This window comes from Schistocerca americana, chromosome X (genome assembly GCF_021461395.2).
Source record: "Schistocerca americana isolate TAMUIC-IGC-003095 chromosome X, iqSchAmer2.1, whole genome shotgun sequence".
NCBI classification, from domain to species: Eukaryota; Metazoa; Arthropoda; class Insecta; order Orthoptera; family Acrididae; genus Schistocerca; species Schistocerca americana.
This window is the reverse complement of record NC_060130.1, coordinates 130,978,132-130,990,519: the sequence shown is the minus strand read 5'-3', so window position 1 is coordinate 130,990,519 and position 12,388 is coordinate 130,978,132. Positions and strand designations below refer to the sequence as shown.

At 41.2% G+C, this 12,388-nt stretch overlaps 1 protein-coding gene across 1 annotated transcript; it reads right to left on the bottom strand.

The window, feature by feature from the left end:
• Positions 1-11,146: 11,146 nt before the first annotated feature.
• Positions 11,147-12,106, bottom strand: LOC124556507. Its single transcript, XM_047130464.1, has 2 exons — positions 12,041-12,106; positions 11,147-11,964 (listed from the first exon to the last, which is right to left on the bottom strand). Exons 1-2 carry the CDS (start codon positions 12,053-12,055, stop codon positions 11,485-11,487), a joined length of 495 nt encoding a protein of 164 aa, XP_046986420.1. The 5' UTR covers positions 12,056-12,106; the 3' UTR covers positions 11,147-11,484.
• Positions 12,107-12,388: the final 282 nt, after the last annotated feature.

Sequence of the window (12,388 nt, the reverse complement as noted above, 5' to 3'; positions counted from 1 at the left end):
TGGCCAATACGGACACGAAGTCCATGCCTACTACAGTAGTACAAGTTTATATACCAACTAGCGCTGCAGATGACGAAGAAATTGAAGAAATGTATGATGAAATAAAAGAAATTATTCAGATAGTGAAGGGAGATGAAAATTTAATAGTCATGGGTGACTGGAATTCGGTAATAGGAAAAGGGAGAGAAGGAAACGTAGTAGGTGAATATGGATTGGGGGTAAGAAATGAAAGAGAAAGCCGCCTGGTAGAATTTTGCACAGAGCACAACTTAATCATAGCTAACACTTGGTTCAAGAATCATAAAAGAAGTTTGTATAATGGAAGAATCCTGGAGATACTAGAAGGTATCAGATAGATTATATAATGGTAAGACAGGCAGGAACCAGGTTTTAAATTGTAAGACATTTCCAGGGGCAGATGTGGACTCTGACCACAATCTATTGGTTATGAACTGTGGATTAAAACTGAAGAAACTGCAAAAAGGTGGGAATTAAAGGAGATGGGACCTGGATAAACTGAAAGAACCAGAGGTTGTAGAGAGTTTCAGGGAGAGCATAAGGGAACAATTGACAGGAATGGGGGAAAGAAATACAGTAGAAGAAGAATGGGTAGCTCTGAGGGATGAATTAGTGAAGGCAGCAGAGGATCAAGTACGTAAAAAGACGAGGGCTAATAGAAATAATTGGGTAACAGAAGAAATATTGAATTTAATCGATGAAAGGCGAAAATATAAAAATGCAGTAAATGAAGCAGGCAAAAAGGAATACAAACGTCTCAAAAATGAGATCGACAGGAAGTGCAAAATGGCTAAGCAGGGATGGCTAGGGGACACATGTAAGGATGTAGAGGCTTGTCTCACTAGGGGTAAGATAGATACTGTCTACAGGAATATTAAAGAGACCTTTGGAGAGAAGAGAAGCACTTGTATGAATATCAAGAGCTCAGATGACAACCCAGTTCTAAGCAAAGAAGGGAAGGCAGAAAGGTGGAAGGAGTATATAGAGGGTTTATACAAGGGCGATGTACTTGAGGACAATATTATGGAAATGGAAGAGGATGTAGATGAAGATGAAATGGGAGATAAGATACTGCGTGAAGAGTTTGACAGAGCACTGAAAGACCTGAGTCGAAACAAGGCCCCGGGAGTAGACAACATTCCATTAGAACTACTGATGGCCTTGGGAGAGCCAGTCATGACAAAACTCTACCATCTGGTGAGCAAGATGTATGAGACAGGCGAAATACCCACAGACTTTAAGAAGAATATAATAATTCCAATCCCAAAAACAGCAGGTGTTGACAGATGTGAAAATTATCGAACTATCAGTTTAAGTCACAGCTGCAAAACACTAACGCGAATTCTTTACAGACGAATGGAAAAACTGGTAGAAGCGGACCTCGGGGAAGATCAGTTTGGATTCCGTAGAAATAATGAAACACGTGAGGCAATACTGACCCGACGGCTTATCTTAGAAGCTAGATTAAGGAAAGGCAAACCTATGTTTCTAGCATTTGTAGACTTAGTAAAGCTTTTGACAATGTTGACTGGAATACTCTCTTTCATATTCTGAAGGTGGCAGCGGTAAAATACAGGGAGAGAAAGGCTATTTACAATTTGTACAGAAAGCAGATGGCAGTTACAAGAGTTGAGGGGCATGAAAGGGAAGCAGCGGTTGGGAAGGGAGTGAGGCAGGGTTGTAGCCTCTCCCTGATGTTATTCAATCTGTATATTGAGCGAGCAGTGAATGAAACAAAAGAAAAATTCGGAGTAGGTATTAAAATTCATGGAGAAGAAATAAAAACTTTGAGGTTCGCCGATGACATTGTAATTCTGTCAGAGACAGCAAAGAACTTGGAACAGCAGTTGAACGGAATGGATAGTGTCTTGAAGGGAGGATATAAGATGAAATCAACAAAAGCAAAACGAGGATAATGGAATGTAGTCGAATTAAGTTGGGTGATGTTGAGGGTATTAGATTAGGAAATGAGACACTTAAAGTAGTAAAGGAGTTTTGCTGTTTGGGGAGCAAAATAACTGATGATGGTTGAAGTAGAGAGGATATAAAGTGTAGACTGGCAATGGGAAGGAAAGCGTTTCTGAAGAAGAGAAATTTGTTAACATCGAGTATAGATAGATTTAAGTGTCAGGAAGTCGTTTCTGAAAGTATTTGTATGGAGTGTAGCCATGTATGGAAGTGAAACATGGACGATAAATAGTTTGGACAAGAAGAGAATAGAAGCTTTTGAAATGTGGTGCTACAGAAGAATGCTGAAGATTAGATGGGTAGATCATATAACTAATGAGGAGGTGTTGAATAGGATTGGGGAGAAGAGAAGTCTGTGGCACACCTTGACTAGAAGAAGGGATCTGTTGGTAGGACATGTTCTGAGGCATCAAGGGATCACCAGTTTAGTATTGGAGGTCAGCGTGGAGGGTAAAAATTGTAGAGGGAGACCAAGAGATGAATACATCAAGCAGATTCAGAAGGATGTAGGTTGCAGTAAGTACTGGGAGATGAAGAAGCCTGCACAGGATAGAGTAGCATGGAGAGCTGCATCAAACCAGTCTCAGGACTGAAGACAACAACAACAACAACCACAAACTGATTGCATATAGAATTGGAAGGAAAATCAGCATTGGCCGTATTTTGTTGTTTTAGTGTCAGCAAAATCGATTTTCGGTCACTTAGTGACCATCCTCAGTGCTGTAATATACAATTAAAATTGGTAGGCACTGGTATCAAGCTATAACCACAGGCTTGCAGCGATCACATAAATGAGTTTATGTGATCGCTCCAGTGCCTACCAATTTTAATTGTATATTACAGCACTGAGGATGGTCACTAAGTGACCGAAAATCGATTTTGCTGACAATAAAACAACAAAATACGGCCAATGCTGATTTTCCTTCCAATTCTATCCACTATTTGGTCGTGGTGCACACATCACGTCATGGAGTCGCCAATCAATAAAATGATTGCATATAAATGGCTGCATACTCTCTTGATCGGTAGAGCCCTCCTTGTTGTTTCCACAACATCAGGAAGTGCTGTTGCATTCTCCTTGGGAGTCCATATGAGTTATGATTTATAGGTAGATTTCATGAACTGTTGTTGGCAGGGATCGACCACTGTGAGGCAGGTATTCATTGTTTTGTGTCTCACAGCTCTGACTGAATGTTCGAGTGACGTCGCTGTGTTGTACCACAATTCGGTGGACAAAGTCCCGTGTTGACAAACCGCCATGCTGTAAAATGACAATGCTCGCACTGTCTAAGTTTCAAGTAACCCTTTGAGGCATAGTGAAAGGCTGTGCATGGTATGCAAACCACATTGTTCCGTTCAAGAATGGAGACACAGCCCTTTCTACCCTATTTCATTGAGAATCCTGGATGGTTATTACCTCCATTTTGCAGGCAGCTGATGTAGCAGTTTACTATGGTGTAATGTGTTCCACAAAATAGGTTTATAAACAAAAAAACACAAACTACGCAAGTCATTAAAGTGGGGCGAAACTGTATGTCAGCAGGTTTCTTTTTGAGTTAGTGTATTACTAGGGCGTTACACTAGTTGCTGGTAGTTTTAGGGCTGATTCTATTTCCTCCACTGTGGTGATGTGTTTAATTGAGTCCCCCACATTACATCAAAGAAGACACCATTTATGGAGTGAAAAACTAACAAAATTTAAAACAAACCACAGACATTTGCATGTAACACTGTCGTGCATCCATTAACAGAACCAATTTTTTGAATCGTGTTTAGGAATAAACGATACCTTCTGTGGTCATCACGATGACTGCCTGTTAATGATAAGTGTGAAGCACAAATGCCTAGATTTGAGCAGATCATCACTGGGGCTATGTATGAGGGCAGGTATTTCAGCACTGATTAAGTACCAGAAGGACTGCACTTTACACACAACCTTTCTGTCTTCATTTTGATAATGTTTGAGATAAACAACACAGTTTACTGTTGTATGCACTTAGGGATCAGAAGAAGACGACTGTTCTAGCTGTCCAGTCTTTCTCGCACTCCATGTTTTCCTAAGGAATTCCCAGTATTTAGTGACTATCAAACTCGATGGAATGGCCAGTAGTGCTAAAAGTAAATGCTGACAGGACATAATCAGTGTTCAAAAAAGAGGAAGTGTATCAACTCAGGTATGGTTCAGCAGAAGATACTACAAGATGCTGACCTGTTTCCATATCTCATGGGAACATAGGTGCAGACATTAGCAGCGGAACTGGAAAATCTTCTCAAGTCTTCCAAAAAGTGTGATCCATGTGGCAATTAAACTCTATAGGTATATCCCCTGTCACCCTACTGATGGCCATATACACATGTGGGAGCTGTAAAGGGCGAATCTACAGGGCTTCATGTGTACTCCTCTGTCACCGGTGGCCACATACACATTTGGGAGCTGTAAAGTATGAAATACGGCAGGTCATTTCGACCAGCCTTTCTTCTACTTTATTTACTCAGTCGAACTGATAATTGCATACTCAGTAATCATTGAGACTGTTAGAGAAAGCTGACAGTGCTTGTAATGCTGAATTCAATAGTAGCTATATGTATGTTATTTGAGGTGGAGGAGACGAGCGGTTGTTCTGGTCAAGACAGCCACAGCTATCGCAGGAGAGGCTGAATGGTGCCAGTTCGGAGAATATGGCAGTGAACAGATATAGAGGAAGTGAAGCGGACTGGCTGCAGGGCTTCCACACAGCGGAAACCGCTGTAGAGGACTCGGACTCGCCAGCGGGGTCGCTGACCACAGGAAACGGAGAACCTGACGCAGGGCCATCGTGTATCGTCTCTGAAAGCAGAGAAACAGTAGTTTTTACATCTTCTTTTGTCGAGTTGCATCGGACGGAGGAAGCTACAGGTGTTCCCGGCTGCATTTCGTCATTTTGCCAGGACTCCTCATATTGTTCCCAAGGAAGCTCCCAGTAAGATCGGTATCAGCTAGGGTGGTGAAAACATTTACAGAAACACTGCTGGGGACCAGATTTCTTTTTAAAGTCACATAGACGTGTAGAACTGCACGGTTTCCCACACACACAAAATACCAGTATGTTGATTGGAACATAGACCGTGACATAAGAAATCGTCACAGTGGACACCCGTTCGATGCCTCGAGATGTGTTGAGACTGGAGGAGCTGTTTTGTCTTGTCTTTTGGACGGAGACTCTACAGTACACGAAGTGATGCACAACTGGAGTTTTTCCGTGTTCTCATTTGCTGGTTTAGCTTCTGGGCTCACACTCCATGTGGAGCTTTCTGCAGAGAAGCGTGTAGTGTGAGGAGCAGAGATGCGGTCACAAACTGCAGAGGACTGCAGCTGAATTTCGGTCATGAACTGAGGAGGAGATTTGGTATTGGACTTGGAGGCTGGGTGCAAAGGTGGATCCAAATGAGAGAAGGAGGCAGAGGTACATTGGGGTTTATTTTCCATCTCATCCATCCAGTGGTAAGCTGTTGGTTACCACATAATGATTGACTAACATCGCTTGTTTGAGTTGGTTCATTGGGCTCTGCATCTCGAGTTTTCTGCACACTTATGGTCAGCATTTCGGAGCACCGGCACTAGGAATCGTTACAGTGAAATTCTGTTACTTCACTGTACGAGTATGCCCATTGCAGCAGCAGTTTTTATCCGATTTAAGAGCACCATGGTATTATGGTTCAGCATTCAGTTTACTGTCACTGTCATTCGTATTGATCACAGTCATATCGCGTTATCCATTTTTTATAAGTCACAGTTAAAGTCAAGTCACTATTGCTGCCTCAACTTCGTCAACTGTCTATCAGAACAGTTAACTTTACGAACATGAGGTGGAACATAATCGAAGTGTTATGTTGATCTATGTTTCATTTAACTCATGTTTTTACGAACAAATCGGTCACGATGTTCAATCCTATGTGTTATTCAAGTGGACAAGAGACCTTGATCACCTTTAATAACCGTACGCAGTTTTGTGGGAAGCAATAGGAGTAGTCTTTGAGAGTACAATGTGTCGTCTTCAGTTTTAGCGCACAGGGCCACATTTTATAGTCTTTTGCGTTTAAATTCATTGCGTATGATTTTCACAGTTGTGTCATTGAAGTGGGGGTTCTGTGTCTTAGAGACAATGAGAGGCACAAGTTCATTAGAGGCACCTACATTCCTGCCCACAAGAGGCACACGTTGTATATATGGTGCTTAGTTACCAAGCAGATTCAGAATTATCCTGGCGTTTGCTTTTTAAAGCCCCATGAGGCGGCAGTATTATCATGATCTCAGACGAGAGTCGCTAGTGAGTTAACTTTAAAAGTGTTTCTGGTCAATCGGAATTAGCGGATAGAGTATAGGCTCTGTGGATTTTGGTGCATAGCGATTGATCTTTGCATTTTTCTTGTTATTACTTACCTCCAAAGTAATTGGCGGACATAGGCTCTATACAATGTAGCGTGCTTTTACCAGAGCAGCGTGTCATTTATTTGATACTGCCAGAAGATAAATGTCTCTTGTCTCTCGATTCGCACCCGTGTTATTACCCCACTCACAGCTGCAGACAGCTCGTTCTAACATATGTTGTCAGCTTGTTCTTGGCATATTTCTAAGGTCTCTTCTAAATTGATGCAATAATTATTCATGTTTATACAGTAGTGCAGCTCTAAATCAATGAAATAATAATAATGAGTAATGAGGTTCGACGTTGAAAGTTATCAGAACCACGTTTCAAATGAAATACTGAAAGAAGTAGTCTACGCATCAACCACAAAATTATTGGTGACATAAGACTGAAGCTTGTGGTGCATGTTCTACACAAATCAAAACTGTTCTGGAAACAGATAAACGGATACTGAGGTAGAGGAAGACCTCGTACCACAGGGAAACGAACTTTGCAAAGAATCGTCAGTGAATGGACATGAAATGGAAGGAAACTGGAAACATGGCAGCTGATCGAGTTCGCTGGAGGAAACTAATTGCAAGATATGATACTTAGCGTAGGAGGAACTGAGCCTAAATAAGTAATTCGAAAACTGCATTCAAACATGAATGCTCTTGAGCAGGTGGGGAGTCATCTAAATCAGAAATTTCTGATCTGCTGCTATTCCCTTAGTTGCCGTACAAGTAATACAAAGAACTTTATCATCTGTGAAAGTAATACATAACATACAGGATTCACTCATTCTAATAAAAAACTGTAGAGAGAAATTACCTCCTAGTTTGGCACTATACCTTATGGATGGCTACATATTGCAAGGAGTGGACACCTATTCCATGGAATCCATGGAGTTCGAATTACCGCACGCCACATTTTACGAGTAACTGACAGCATTTTTGTTTTTGTTTTGGCAAGATAACAGGAATAAGCTATAGACGAAACCTAGTATTCTTTTAGCTGGCAATGAATGTGGTGAATTATTTATTTATTTATTTTTATTTTTTGTACATGCTGCAGGTTAAGGATGGAAATTTTTATTCGTTGCTGACCGGCTACCTCGTCCATTTTACACTAGCGATCAGCCAGCAAGCGTTTTCTCTTTTTTTTTGTATTATATATTGGTATTCTACTCGTCCAGCGTAACGTGCAGCTCGTTAGCTAGTATGCGACAAAGGGAGGTGATCCAGACCCAGGTCGAATCCACGTAGTGGATTAATGACCGTGAGCTGGTACACTGGCCAACTTCATTGTGTTTTTTGGCAGTGAAGTCCCATTGCACTCCGCGTTTGTCTGTCACGCAGCTTAAAATACAGGCTGACAGGTGGAAGGAGGATTCGAGTTAACGCCACCTCCATAAGGAGACCAGTACTGAGGAAGTGCAAGCTTGTAGCGGTCGTAGTCGGGGGACACCATTGGCCGTTTCCTTTCCAAAGGAACCATCCGAGTATTCGCTTTAATCGATTTAGAGCAGCCACGGAAGTCCTATATCTGGATAGATGGGCGGCAGATTTGAAAACTGTTCTCTCTGATTGCGAGTCTAGGGTTTTAGCCACTGCTCCACGTAGCTAAGGAACACCACTGTAACGTAAATGTCACTCAACAGTGCAGGCTGCAAGACTGTGTTGATCACAGCCGTGTCTATTACGCACGGAGTCATCACTGTAGGCCTGTTGAAGCGGTAGTTATTGGGAAAAGTTAAATCTACCATTCAGTACGACATCTACCGGCCAATTCAAGTTTGGGGTGTTTGTGGTTGAAGAACAATGAAACCCAATGCAATCGCGTGTGTGCAACAGTCCAGCAGCATTGAACTGTCGAGAAACCTATTGCAGTGCTCCACTGTCGAACCAGCTCTGTGTAGGAAGCTGCAAGATCTGCTAAAGTCATGTGGACTACATCCCGATCTCAGACCGGATTACTCATCTTCTCAAAGTATCCTGACAACAATTACCGAACATTAATATGGAGTGCGTCAACCCTTCACCTTTATGACGGCTTGAACTTTGCCGGGGACACTTACAGAGAGGTGTGGAGCAATGACAGTCTGTACTTCCTTGAGAGCAGAATCCAGAGAAGGTAGCGATGTTAGACACTAGTGTCTGTAGTGAAATCGGCGTTCTAACTCATCCCAAAGGTGTTCTGTTGGGTACAAGTCGAGACTCTTGATAGGACAGTCCATTTCAGGAATGTTTTGTCCACAAATCATTGCATCACACATGATGCTTTATAATAAGGTGCATTGTCATGCTGATACAAATAATACTCATCTCCGGTCAGTTCCTGTATTGTAGACAGTACACAATGTACACAATTTTCATATCATTTCACATTTACCGTTTTGTTAAGCTCAATAAGGGGACAAATCTTAACCACGAAAAACACCACCTCCTCCTTACTTTACTGTTGACACTACACACGATGGCAAGTAAAGCTATCCAGATATTCGCCAAACCTGAACCCTCCATCGGACCACCACAGGGTATAACATGATTTATCACTCCAAGTAACTCCTTTTCAGTCAGTGGCGTTGCTCTTTACACAACCTCACATAGCACTGGCAGTAGAAATTTGTGCCTTATGAGCAATGCTGACCCTCATGAATCGAAACATGACGCGGCGTCGTTTCATGATTCGAGGGTCAGCAACTGATAAAAAAAAGGGGCCCCGCGGGGTCCCAAGGTCGCGATGGCGGCTGTCCATGTCCCGCTGAGATAATTTGTCCTTTTAGGACAATTATCTGGGCAACCACCCACGCCAGCAAAAGGTTGGCGCGTGTAAACTTGTCTTTTTGGAGTGACAGACATGTCAGTATTGATAACTGACATTGCTTAGCAACCAATCCACTATATAAGGGGCATGAAATTGTCGTCTTCACAGTATGTCATCTGAATCCACCGCGACAACGTCTATTACCTCTGACAAGCTGCCAGAAACAGTAAGTACATTTCTGTATAATGGACACTTTGTACAAACTTGCACGAATTGCCGTTTGTGGAAGACTCCAAAATGCCTAAGATGTTTATGAATTGGAGCTACCACAAACTGTACGAGAAGATATTTTATTGCAGTTTCGTTATTCAAAATTTAATTTCATGCTAAATTCATATAGACTGCCAGAATGTTACATATTTGATAAAAGTGAAAATGTTCCAATGATTAATGAAATAGTTACTGATGCAATAGAAGCTTGTTCAAAAATTAGAGCGGGTATTCCACTTACGTGGCAAACACTCTATTTGGTAACAATGTCTTTCTTTGATACTACTACATTCTGGCAAAGTAGATTTAAAATTAAAGTATATTTTTATGAAATTACTTATAAAGAATTTGTATATACTATCTGTGAAAATTGCTTATACAAATTAACTGATTCATGGCAAAACCCGCTACTACAACCACTTATAAATGGAATGAGAATTAATATGTTTACCAAGGCACCATATTTTTCATATGGTGTAACTTGTCCGCCTCATCTCAAACAATATAGCCATTGGTGCATGTTTTGTGCAAATAGTCCATTATTCAGAAGTGTACGTTGTGGTGGCACGTTAAGTGCGGTATCTGATTCAGATGAAGACGATCCTGATTTGAATGATATCTTTCTTGCAGAGTGGTAATGGAGAATTTGCTGGAAGCAGTGCAGACCATCTTCACTCTTTTGGAGGCAGAAATACCAACACCATCCTTGAAGGCAATTATATACTTAATGACGAGATTGAATTGCAAGCTGGCACAGGGAGATGGACTCTTAGGCAAATACATGTTTACAATTTTGAACTATTTGACTCAATTCGAAAGTTCTTCATTAGTATCGTCCTTTGGTTTCCAGAGCTTCTCCGAATATCTGAGATCTCTGAAAGATGGTATTACACTGACGTTATTGTCATCAGAGGAGAGAACGACGTTGATGAATTCTGTAGACGAATTAATATCATTGCACAAACCTACCCTGGCCAAATTATCATGTGGAAACATGATGGGGACCACATCCACCTCATACACGACTGTATGTACTCATCAAGACGATGCCGCTGTAAATTTCGAACTGACGGATTTATTGCCAGTCGAATTAAGAAAACAACAAGACGCACTAGAGCAATCGCAGCCATGTCAGACATCGACTGGCTCAATGTTCTTTTATGTCTCTACTTGCAAAAACGGGCAAGTAGGGGACAAGTTTGGCTTGGAGGAACCGATAAGCGATTGCCTGGTGAGCTTGAAATTATACAATGGAGCAGTTTCATCGAGCAATCCCTCACAGTATTGGAGGGGCAAGACACTGGAAATGTTACTCAATGTGGAAGCGAAGTCACAAGTGATGCAGCATGTAAATGGCCTCATAGCAAGCGCCAGCCAATCGTTACAGGCAAAGGGTGCAATGCTGAAAAAACAACGAAAAAGGTACTATCCCTTTTATTAAGTTATAATTGTACCCCTCCAGAAAATATAGTCAATATAATACCATCTGCTTATCCATATTTTATTAATTTGATTGACCCTAAATTCAAACGATTTTTCGATATGGGCTTAGAATTGTATAAAAAAACAATAAATGAATTGGATTTACATGGTATAGAAAATTTATTGTGTTCTGGTTCTGAAGATAATATTTTTTATTCTCATTCAACAAATGTTTGGGAATATTATTATACTCTACAAGATTCCCTTTTTTGGCTAAATAAAATTTTATTGCTTCAATGTGAAGATGATACTGACGAGGCTAAAAAATTTTTAACAAATCTTGTATCTTGGATTAATAAAAAAGGATTGTATCAATGGCAAGAATTTGAAGGTAAAAATGTATATGTACCAAATAAAAAGTTAAACACATTATGTATTGTTGGTCCACCAAATAGTGGCAAAAATTGGTTTTTTGATTGTATAATTTCACTTGGTTTAAATGTTGGCCACATTGGACGTTGTAATAATAAATCAAATCAGTTTGCATTGCAAGATGCTGTTAATAGACGTGTTGTCCTAAAAGGACAAATTATCTCAGCGGGACATGGACAGCCGCCATCGCGACCTTGGGACCCCACGAGGCCCCTTTTTTTTATCAGTTGCTGACCCTCGAATCATGAAACGACGCCGCGTCATGTTTCGATTCACGAGTGTTAGGAGAATCACCCAGTACGTTAGCAGATGGTGCTGCAGTGCCTGTTAACGCTTTTTTTTTCTTGGATCCACCAGATTGACCTGCTGCAGCCTGTCGTTTGCCTGAATCTACCTGCATTGGCGAACTCATACCTTCGTCACTGTCAGAATATGGTACTAAACGTTGTGGTTCAGAATGTTGTTGTGTTTCTTCTGGTCCTTGTTCGTCTTCGTCTTCTTCGGTATCTGATACTTCGTGGTCGACGTGATGTTTGTCTACAGAACTTGTTCCAGTGGCTGAACCAGATGTTGATGGGCGGTCGTGATCTATAGGCAAACCACGGCGAACACGAGACATTAGCCATTGTTCATAGGCATACCGTTTCTGGCCTTCATGCATAAACTCCCAATTAGACCGTTCCCACGGTGGAATTTCATAATTCTGAAGGCAAGAAACGTTACAATTAAAAAATGTAACCAAAAAATTATCATAAACAACGAAAATTATATTTACATACCTGTTTTTTCGGCATTCGGTTGTTTCGGGTACAAAGTTTTTCCGATACGTTGTTCAACAGCTGTCTCCAATTTCAGGCCGTACTGTCCCACAAATGAATGCCAATTTCGTGTATGACTCCAGTCAATTGCAAAATCAATTATAGCTTTTGCATCCAATTGTTGAACTCATTGTCTAAACTCTTCTTCTGTAAATGGTCGTTCTCTTGCTTCCTTTAACAGATTATCGTATCCTACGTCGTGCTCTTTAGCAATGGCATCTGCTCCACTGCGCGGTGCGTCTATATTTATAGGATTTCCCGGTCCTACGTAATCACTGCCAGGTAAAGTATATCCTTTGTTCTGTACAC